This window comes from Diceros bicornis, chromosome 34 (genome assembly GCF_020826845.1).
Source record: "Diceros bicornis minor isolate mBicDic1 chromosome 34, mDicBic1.mat.cur, whole genome shotgun sequence".
Classification (NCBI taxonomy): domain Eukaryota; kingdom Metazoa; phylum Chordata; class Mammalia; order Perissodactyla; family Rhinocerotidae; genus Diceros; species Diceros bicornis.
Genome location: NC_080773.1, coordinates 31,947,023 through 31,958,294, shown reverse-complemented (window position 1 = coordinate 31,958,294; position 11,272 = coordinate 31,947,023). Strand labels below are relative to the sequence as shown.

The 11,272-nt window shown below is 40.7% G+C and overlaps 1 protein-coding gene across 3 annotated transcripts; it reads left to right on the top strand.

Annotated features, from left to right (window-relative positions):
- Positions 1 to 5,862: 5,862 nt before the first annotated feature.
- On the top strand, positions 5,863 to 10,509 carry LOC131397386 (leukocyte immunoglobulin-like receptor subfamily A member 5). 3 transcript variants are annotated; one of them, XM_058530220.1, is made up of 6 exons: positions 5,863 to 6,044; positions 6,208 to 6,243; positions 6,429 to 6,713; positions 6,861 to 7,163; positions 9,967 to 10,017; positions 10,171 to 10,509. In XM_058530220.1, exons 1-6 carry the CDS (start codon positions 6,011 to 6,013, stop codon positions 10,305 to 10,307), a joined length of 846 nt encoding a protein of 281 aa, XP_058386203.1. In that variant the 5' UTR covers positions 5,863 to 6,010; the 3' UTR covers positions 10,308 to 10,509. The 3 variants fall into 3 exon arrangements, with proteins under 3 accessions (XP_058386203.1, XP_058386204.1, XP_058386205.1); XM_058530221.1 differs by lacking the exon at positions 6,208 to 6,243; XM_058530222.1 differs by lacking the exons at positions 9,967 to 10,017; positions 10,171 to 10,509 and adding an exon at positions 8,863 to 9,945.
- The last annotated feature ends 763 nt before the right edge of the window (positions 10,510 to 11,272 follow it).

The window sequence follows — 11,272 nt, the reverse complement described above, 5'->3', positions numbered from 1 at the left end:
ATATCTATATCTATATCTATATATCTGTATTTTTGTCCATGTATGCATCTAAATATTTTCTTTTATCATTTATCTTTTCTTGCTTCTTTTTTATCATCTTCCTACCTAGCCTACAAACTGAAAGAATAATTAGAGATTGTGTTAATTGTAGTTATCCTTGATCCAAGAATACTTGCTGATGTGTTGTAGATATTCCAACACTTATTTTCTAAAGGAATAGATTGGTAGAGAGAAGAAAGGAAAATGGCACAAAATATATAATCCTGAGCAACAGACAAAAAATAGTTGGCTGAGATGGAGGAGCTGAAAGGTAGACTCAGCCCTTCACTCCCTCATATTCCTGATTCTCAGAACAAAGTGAAGGCCCAAATGTTCATATTGACATCCTAATTAGATGGAGGATGAGACCCTGGAGATGCTCCCCTCAAGGATTGAGATTGACATTAGCTATTTTTGAGACTAATTGGAGATCAAAAAAGACATTACCTAAGCATCCTAAGTCTCCACACCCACACTCTATTTTTGTCTCTCAGGAGTAGCTGATATCCTCAGATCATCACAAAACAAGTCAGACTCCAAGAGGAATGAGTAAAGAAAATTCTCAGTATAGGGCTAGGTACAGAGAATCAAATCATGCCAACAGAAAGTTGGTGCCCTGGATGGATATGCAGGGATCCTGGGGTGATTTCAGTCTGCCCTGATGACTATGATCTCTTTGTCCTCAATCTCTAATTCAAAAACTCAAGATTACACAATGAAGAATCTCATCTGGATGGGCATGTCTGCCTTGATTATGGTGGTTCTTGGGGTGCTGCTGTTTCAAGTTCAGCACAGTCAGAGAATGAATGAAAGTTGCAGCCAGGAGATAAACATAAGAGAGAACACATCCAGCATTTAGCAAGGTAGAACTTTGGAAATAAATCTTATGATACCAAGAAGTTCTGAAAGAAAATCAGGGGCATAAATTAGGGGAACTGTCTGCTGAGAATATTGAGAATGTAAACATGGTTCAGGTGCAGGAAAATGTCTGGGTTGTTCCTGTAGAGGCTTTTCTGAAATGAAACTGTGGTAGTTTCCCTCCATACCACTACTAATTCCCCTTCTTTTCTCACCCCTATGACATGACGCTACCTCCACATGGCAGGTTTGGGTCCACACCTATACTCACCTTCATGGGCCAGTCCACTTTCATGTTATACATTTCTCTATTCTCATTTACCACATTCCCTGATGTTTACATCTTTTCAGCTCAGAACACAGAATCTGTTTTAAATAACTGAACAAATGGGTAAAAATTGGATGCAGATTGGAATAGATAAATCCAAAGTAATTCCAGAAAACCTTCTCTGAACCCATCAATCCCTTCTTTCCTCATCAGATGACACCTGGTATAGTTTCTCCCAAAATACCAATAGTCTGAATGAGCACACTGGTGTTTGATGTGAAAGTCAGGTAGTGTAATGGGAAACCAGCTCTCTGAAGAACAATTTAAAAAATATGATAGTATACGATAAAGTGATGTTGGAATATTTTGTTCAAGATGAAAACCACTAGGTCTTCTGGAACACTGACTATGTTCTTCTTGACCTTCATTTGTTGACTTACATGCCTATTTGTTGTTATTGATAAATACCACATTTCTATTTATAACCTATGCTTGTTTTCCATACAATTTAGTGAAGTGAGAGTTAAGTAGGTTGGAGAAAGCCATAGCCTTCACTAGACGCTGGATATCCACCAATGTTGCTCTTGATCTGTTATAGCAAATATTTCGTATGTTGGCATTGAGGTTCCCTCAAAACAAGACCACCGTCTACCTGTTCATACTCACCTGAGTCTAATCAGACAATGAGCTTCTTTCCAGGTGAGAAACCGAATCTCTGAACAAACATTTTATCCAATATCTCAAGATACGTAATTAGGAATTTAAAACAGCTTCACGTGAGTTTCTGAACTCATGATGTCCCACGAATCTGAACTGAGCTAACATTATCAATACGCACTGGGGTTATTTTAGAGATGATGTTCAACCATTTTTTATTTTGATTGTCAAAATCATTGTTCTGTGGGGGCATGACGGTGGGAACTCTCATTCCCCCGTCCTGCTGACGTCTCTCTGTATGCCTTCTTTTTTATTCTGATATTCTCCAAGTTTTAACATGATGCAATTTCATCATCCTTTTTTCTTAATATTTCAAAAATTTAAACATTCCATGTTTTAGTATTTTACTAATTTCATGAAGTATTGAATTTTTAATAGTATCTTCTTATTATAGATTGCTAATTAAATCACTCTATACTCATACTCAGGGAACATAATGTATATGCTAGAAATATGGAAAGAATCAGATATACTTGCTTCTTTGTCTAACAAGTGATTAACATTTTAAGTACAATATGGGCCTTAAATATGTGCATTTCCTCCTTGTTGCTATGCACACAACATCATATTTTATTTATTTATTTATTTATTCACTTGTTTTTATGCATACATTCACAAATAATTTTATGCATATCCTATACATTATAAATAATGCAAAGTTTAATAATATTTTTAGACATTAGATCAATCATTTAAGTGTGTAATTTACTCTCATAGAAATGTTCTTTTCACCTTCTTAATCTATCTTATAAATATTTATTGGGCTCTCCAATTATGTATTAACTTATGTTTTATGTATTTCAAGGATATGTGATTAGATGAATGTATGTTTATGAATGCAATAACTTGATGTGAATATATTATTCATAATAAATAATTTATTATAAAAACATTTTGCCTTACATCGAATTTTCTTGAATATTTAAAACTATCAGCTTATTTTATTAAGTGAAAATAACATGATTATTTATTTAAATACTCTTTAATAATTTTGTGTTTTATGAGAGTTTATTGTTAGTATAAATCAGGTCTTTTCTGGGGGAGTGTGCTTTGATCTAAACCTGGAGTAAGTCCATTAATCTTTTACTGTTTGGTAATAAGCGAATAAATTTAAAGTATTACCACCATTTTATTTAAGTGTGGGTTCATTATGGGTTAAGATATTCTGCTTTCTCTAACCTTTATTTCAAATTTCTAAACCAATTTTGGTTTCATCGATATTTATTTGTTTTATGTTATGATATCAACCAGTTTGGAGGTTACATATTGAGTTTTAAGTTTTGATAGTTACTCCCATTGTTAATATTGGTATTTGCATTTGTAATTTTGAACAATTTTTATTCACCCTCTCCTTTAGATAAAAAAAGGACATTACACATTAGCTGAACTCTCAGTACTTACTTTCTTTTAAAAGCTCTCTCACTCTTTCTCCTCTCTCTATCATACACACAGACACACACCTTTACACTCCCAATATTTTGATTTAGCTTTATTAAATGTAAATGTATATACGGGTATGTTTATCTAAATATGATTTTCCAATGTTTATTTGTTTTGCCATCTTTTTCTCACTTTTGCATCTCACATTCTCTATTTTGCATCTCTTGTTCTTTTGGCTTAATTACATACTTTAGTTTTGCTTCAGTGAGCACGTAAACAGTAAAATGTTTAAAACCTTGAGAAATCTTGAAATGACTTATTTTCACTCTCTGTTTTTATTAAGATACTTCAAAACATTTTCTTATTTTAAGTAAAGTATATGCTCCAACTGCAAGGAGTGGAAAATACATCTGATGGTTAAGGATCTACCCCAAAAGCACTACTCATCCCTCATGAAGATGAAGCCTGACATGGTGGGTTTAACATGTGAGACGTGAGACCAAACAGGTCAGATGTGCCCCAGGTCTCCTCACACTTACGGATTTCTCCCCTGCTGACCCTTTCACCTTTGTCCCTTAATAGTAATTTGGGAGAATGTAGAATTCTTCACTCACAATTTATTCCTTGAATGTACTTTTCCTATATCGTTTAGCATTTTTTTTTCTGTGTGAAAGTCAGCTCCCATCAACTTCCTTCACTTTGCCATGAAATATCAAGACACAACTCTCATTGATATCCATGCACCCAGCACTCACATGTTCCTTCTGCATCTCTGTGAAATGCCCACCATTTCCCTCCAGGACTGCTGCAGACATTGTTCTCACTGCTTTCCTCCTGAAACTCACAATGTACATTGTCTTTCTCTTTCTATTTCATGCATCTTGATTTTCTCATTCCAGTCTCTCTGTATTGCATCTTACAAAATTTCCTCATTACTGTATTCTACTTTCATAATTGGATCTTCATCTGTATCATCTCTTTGATGGAAAGAATATTTTGAGTATGTTAAATGAATTTATTATTTTTGCCTCTAAGATATTTGCCTAATTCATTTCTAAAATTATATGTACCTCTGTAATATAACCCCTTTTGTTGTTTCAAGAATTCATTTTCCTTCTTTATTTTTTCAGGTGTTTATACATGCTTAAATTAACATGAACTTCACATATTCCTTGTGTTCTATTTCCTTGGATATGAGCCTCCATTAATGACTTCATAGATTGTCGTTCATCGCGCTATTTAACCTTTTTTGGATGATAATTTGATGTCCATTCCTGTTAGACACTCACCTGATTTTCCATAGAGAGTTTCTTCCGGGGCTGTCCTGACATTCAGGGATGAAAGGGATGGATACTTGCTGCTGCCCCGTGGCATCCACTGTCCCAAACTTAGCATCAGACTAGGCATGTTCCTGGCAGGGATGGCTCCAGCATGAACTTGACACTCACTCATGAATAGACGCCCATGTGGGACTATACTGAATTGAATCTGTTTTGCACTCACATGGTGACCATGGAGCTGGGTCCGTGGGTAGAGATAATCCAGCGCCCAATCACAAACATGAGGGATGGAAACACATCTTCCAAATTTCACCTTAAGCCCTGCTCTGCTCCCTGCCTTTGAGGACCTGGGGTCCCTCTCTTGTCCACACAGAGGTGGAAACTTCCACTCTAATGACTCCTTGCTGGTCCCAGGCACCTGTAGCCACTCATCTTCGGTACATTTTTGTTGTGGTTCCTTCTCTATTTTGGAACTTTCATTTCTCTTTCTCTGCAATTGACTGTGGCTACATATTTCAGAAATATAAATAGCATTTCTCATGGTTAGGAGCGGATGGAGGCTCTTGAGTGGCACATAAATCATCCACCCTTAATGTGGAGTCTGACACCTCAATACTCTCACATTTCAAACCCCACACGTCTTAATCAGACCTGGAAATGAACAATGGCTGATCCCTCCCATGAACTGAGCAACACTGATCCCACAACCACTCTGAGGATGAGGGCTCATGAAAGCATGGTGTAGACGAGGAAACTGAGGCTCAGAGATTGGGTGTTAATTCTCAAGTTCACATGGGCGGTAGAAGATGGAGGAATATTTAAATAAGAATCAGTTTTGTCCCCCAAATCGGAGCACTAACCCAGACAGATGGAGGTGGATGCTGTTGAAAGAACAAAGAGAAGTCCGAGAAGGGGGCTGTAATAGAAAGAAAGCCCACACTCTGGAGCCAAGAGAAGAGTAATGTTTCCTTCCCTTATTTCACTGTATTTCTCCTTTGTGCTCATTGTCACAATGACCTGGACCTGAACTGTACAGGTAGATGTTGAGCGTGTGTGTCTGCTGATCTGAGCTCTGCAGTGCAGGAGGACCCTGCGTCTTCCCTGAAGCATCTCCAGGATCTGGATGACCACTGTGCGTGGTGAGGATCCCACAAGGATGTTCTGACGGACGGGCTGAGGATGAAGGAGATCCCACAGGGGAGGCACTGAGAGGGAAGTACGTGCTCTGGGTCACCTCATATGGAAGGGGCATTTCGGGAAGGCACCATGTATATTTGATGCTCTGACTTGGAAATGAGAACAAGGCTCCTGGGGTGGGGCAGTTCCCCTTCCTGTGGGGCCGTTGATATGACAAATCTGTGACTGGGAGAACCAGCCTTCGTGTGACCACACCCTGTGTGTCTGTCTGTCTTGCCGGGCGCCGTGGTCTCCTCCATCTGCACAGCCGGGGCCAGAAGGAGGAGAAGCCATGACCACCACCTTCATGGCCCTGTTCTACCTTGGTGAGACTTGAGGAGGGAGACGGGAAGCCCTAGTCTGTGAGGGAACCCGACCTACAGCCAGGAACTGGTCTGTCAGGAGACCCCAGGACTCAGGTGGCTCACAGGGAGGAGAGGTTCTGCTCAGGATCCAGGGGCAAATCTCTCACAGGGAACTCTCTTCCAGGACTGAGTGTGAACCTGAGGACACCAGTGCATGCAGGTGAGTCTGCTTCCAGGTGTCCCAGGTCCCACCACTTCCTTGGGACAGGACGCCACCCCAGCAGCTGGAGACAGAGAATAGCAATTTGGGGCTGACAGATAGAGGATGTTTGGGCAGGTCCTGGGGCTGAGAGTTGAAGTGGGGGTGGGGAATATCTTGTGACCCAGCCCCTAATTTCTTCCCAGGGACCCTCCCCAAACCCACCGTCTGGGCTGAGCCAGGGTCTGTGGTCACCTGGTGGATGCAAGTGACCATCTGGTGTCAGGGGGCCCTGGAGGCCAAGGAGTACTGTCTGGATAAAGAGGGAAGTGCATCACCATGGAGCAGACAGAGCCAATGGGAACCTGGGAACAAGGTCAATTTCTCCATTCCACAGATGACAGATCTGTATGCAGGACAATATCGCTGTTACTATCACAGCCTCACAGAACAGTCAGATCCCAGTGACCCCCTGAAGCTGGTGGTGACAGGTGAGAGGACACTCAGGGGTCCCAGCCTCAGGTCTGCCCTCAGGAAGGGGGTCTGCTTTCAGGAGTGTCTCCCCTCTCTCAGCCCAGCCCTGCGGGACATGAGGGAGGTGTGAACCTCATTTAACACACTGCCTCCTCCTCTCCTAGGAGTCTACAGCAAACCCTCCCTCTCAGCCCTGCCGAGCCCTGTGGTGACCTCAGGAGGGAATGTGACCCTTCAGTGTGGTTCATGGCTGGGATTTGACAGGTTTATTCTGGCTAAAGAAGGAGAACACCAGCCCTCCTGGACCCTGGACTCACAGCGACACCCCAGTGGGCAGCCCCAGCCCCTTTTCCCTGTGGGCCCCGTGACCCCCAGCCTCAGGTGGACGTTCAGATGCTATGGATATAACAGGAAGTACCCTGAGGTGTGGTCGGTCCCCAGTGACCCCCTGGAGCTTCTGGTCTCAGGTAAGGAGCCCTTCTCCCTGCCCTTTCTGATCTCAAAGGGTCAGCTCAGGGCTCTGTCCACAGGAGAGCTCTGACTATGATGCAAATATTTGGAGCACTTGGGCGGTTCCACCGGGGAGGGTCCGTCCATGAAAGAATGGAAATAGGCAGAGACCTCTTACTCCTGGGGCATCTTATCCCTGAATCTCAGCAGAGATACAGAGTAGGGAGGGCTGAGTGAGACGTGGGTGAACCCAGGAGGAACATGACTAGACTGAGGGTAGAAGACAGGCCCCCACCACTTGCCTCCTGATGTCTGCATCTCAGAATCTGAGCCTCTGGTGTCCCAGGTCCCACAAGACACACTTCTATGGAGAGAAGCATCCCCACCTGCGGGTACCGCTCTGCACGGCCCTCCTGTGCTCACCTGGAGGCCTCCAGCCACTCAGTGCACACCTGAGACTAAGGAGGAACCATGCACAGTTCACTGGGGTCACTTAGGGGATCACTGCACAGCGCGTCTGTGTGCAGCTCACGTCTACTCTGCATTTTCTGTGCACACTTCTCTGTTATTGCTCTCTCTTTCTCTGAGAAATTTTATAGCAATATTTTCATATATAAATTTACAAATTTAAGTTATAAAGATTCATGACTTAAAAATAGGTAATTCTACTCCTATTTTCATTGAGATTATTAAATCTATACTTATGTAGAATAAGTTATCAATAAGAAATTATCTTGTATAGGTTGCTTAAAAGGAAAATTTATTAATGACTTCGCACATTTTGTATTTTTATTCATAAAATTGTCTTTATTCAGAGCTTAGGAATTGCTCAACTACTTTAATAGGTTGTAACTAAGACTCTGATTTCATCATATTTTTATTTTATTTATTTATTTTTAAATTTTACTTATAAATTTTTTGTATATTATATTAATAAGAAAAGATCTTTTTCAAATGATCACTTCAGATTTACGGATAATAATTATATCAATCACAAACAATTGAAATTTCACTTCTTTATTTCAAGATTGTGTACCCATTTTTGGCATCAAACAACATATGATACGGATGACAAAGAAAAGTGTTCAGCTGTAGCTGAGGGTCACTTTAAGAAAACATCTTCTCTGTTAGCTCAAATTATTTAATGCACATTCATCAGAAATCTATATTTTCTATGTACAGCATTATTGACCTATCCGTTTCTGTTCATTTTTCTTTTACATCAGAGATTTATTAGGAAAAACATCTTTTAAAAAATAAATTTGAATTTCTTTTCCAGACAATTGTACATCTCCTGAGAAATTATATTTTATCTTTGATTTACAATCACAGTGAGATGCTTTTAAAAGTCTTCTTGGTATCAAACATTTGGATCCTAACCCCACTGAATGACCTCTATCATTCGTTCCTGTTTTCTGAACTGTATAAACCTATTCAAAATTTTTACACAGCATCTATAATTAGCATTGATCTATAATATATTTTTTAATCATTTTTTTAGTTTTTATGTCAAAACTGGTTAAAATAGATTTGCAGGATTAACTATTTTTGTGCGTTTGCCCAGTTTTTTAACGGAACTGATTTTCTCTGGTCCTTGGACTTTGAAGACATGAACTGTGGATTTCCTTGGTTCTGGAGATTTGATATGGAGAGAGAAGAGGTTGTTTTTTGAGATAAATACCATATGATTAGTTTTCTCTCCTTGAAACCTTACAGCAGTTTTCAGAGTTCTTCCAGAGAGAGGATGAGGATGAAGATGAGTGTGGGAATAATGAAGATGATGGAGCCTCCCTCCTCTGTGCTGTCATCCCTGGCCTGTCTCAAGTACACCAAGCCCCTGAATCTCAGTTCCCTCATCTCCTCTGGACTCTCCCTACATCCCACGGACATGACTTTACTCCTTAATGAAGAAAAGACTGAGTTTTTTCTGGGGACCTTCTCGTCCTGCAGCCTGTGACACTCCTCATCTGGGTCTCCATGAGGCTCCTCTCAGACTCCTTGTCTTACTGAGGAATAAATTTAAATATCAATTCCAAGTGTGACCTTGACTAAGACGCTGTTCAGAACTGATCTCAATAGATAGATCCACATAGAATCATAGATCCACATAGACTCCACTCTAAGAAAACAGAAACGCAGTTTTATGTCCCACTGAACTAACGTCACCATTTAGAAAATATATATATGCATATGGTGTGTGTGTGTGTGTGTGTGTGTGTGTGTATCCCACTGTAAGTATATCCAACTGTATGAAGAATGAATTAATGAAAGAATGAATGGATGATGAATTTCCAGGTGAAGACTAAAATGTAGACCCCGGAAGGAAGGAACTGGTTGACATGGCGTGAAGGGGACCAGCCGCTGATTTCTAGCCCTCTGTGCTAATGACATTGAGGATCCTCTGACACCAACCCCTCATCCATGGATCCTGGGGCCTCAGTTGTTGAAGAAATAGAAGGTCTCATATCTAGAAGGGTTATCTTACATGCTCCATATCCCAGAATGAACAGGGAGCATAAAAGAACTCAGTTATTTCTGTATTGGGAGACCATGAGCTCTTGCGGCACACCAAAACTCTGTTCCTAACGACTCAGAAGCAAACTTGAAATTCAAAAAACAAAAGGAGACTGAAAGAATCCAATGAGAATAGAAGGAACCCTTCTACAGCAGAGACAGAATAAATTAGGGGACTGCATAACAGTGATGTCATGAGAAACAGAGGGAATTATAAGAACACAGAGCCCAGGGGGAAGGCTTGAGTTTCATCAACTCCTCATCTATCCCCAATTTTTTTTTTTTTTTTTTTTTTTTGGTTCTCAGGAGCAGTCGACACTATCAGCCCTTCACAAAACAAGTCAGAGTCCAAGAGTGGTGAGTAGGAGAAATTCTCAGTTATGCATCTGGTCCCTGTCAAGAGGGCCATGTCTTGTCAAGGGAGGCAGGTGACCTGGGTGGACATCCAGGGATCCAGGGATGATTTTGCTCTGCTCTGACCTCTGTGACCTCTTTATCCACAATGCCTAGCCTCACATCCCCAAGATTACACGGTGGAGAATCTCATCCGGATGAGTGTGGCTGGCTTGATCCTGGTGGTCATTGGGATTCTGCTATTTCAGTCTCAGTTCAGCCTGAGAAGATTCCAAGGTGCAGCCAGGGGGTAAACACAAGAGAGAAAAATGCATTGTTCAGAGTGGTAGAGCCTTGGATATAAATCTCATGTGCCCAGGAGTTTCCGGAAGAAAATCTGGGGCATATGCTGTGTGAACTGTCTGCAGGTCATTGTGAGATGGAGGAATCATTGTTCATGTGCAGGGTTGATGTCTGGACTCTTCTGTCAATAAACCATGGAAATTTCCTTTCTGACCACTGTTGAGTTATCTTCACTGGCTCCTGTCTTTTCCCATTTCTGTGAAATCAGCATATATCACACACGGCAGGTTTGAGTCCACACCTCCTTACATTTCCATGCTCTGATACATTTTCATGTAATATATTTTTTTATTTGCAATTACCACATACCTTAAATGTGTAAAAAGGAGTCTCCATCTTCTCACTCAGAACATGCAATCTTTTTAAATAAATCAATACATTGACATAACAAAGATCCAGCCTGAGGGAGGTAAATCAAAAATGATGCCCTAACATCCTCTCTGGACTCCACAAACCCTTCACTTTTCATCAGATGCTACCTGTGTAGTTTCTTCAGAAATATCATCACTTGGAATGGAGATACTGTTATTTGAAGTGATAGCACAGTTCTTTAGTCTCCTTGAAAAACAAATTGTTAAAAACACTGATTCAAGGCAATTTCCAGTTCCTCTGGTGTATATATTCCTGTCATGGCCGACTTCAAGATACCAGTGTGAGGTCCCTGATGAACAGTTGTGCAGAAGTGATGCACAGAATTCACTTTTACAAAACAGTCCAAAGCAACAGGACACCTTGAGTTCCACTTTGGTAGCCCCACAATGCACCTGTTTCCTTGTATTTTATGTGTAATAATAATTCCTAATTTAATATTGTGGCACAGTTTCAGGGAAATCACAAGACCAAAATTTCAGCACAGCCAGAGGAGATGCAAAGAGAAAAATGGTAATATCAGTTTTGGGAAAGAATAGTGAGCACA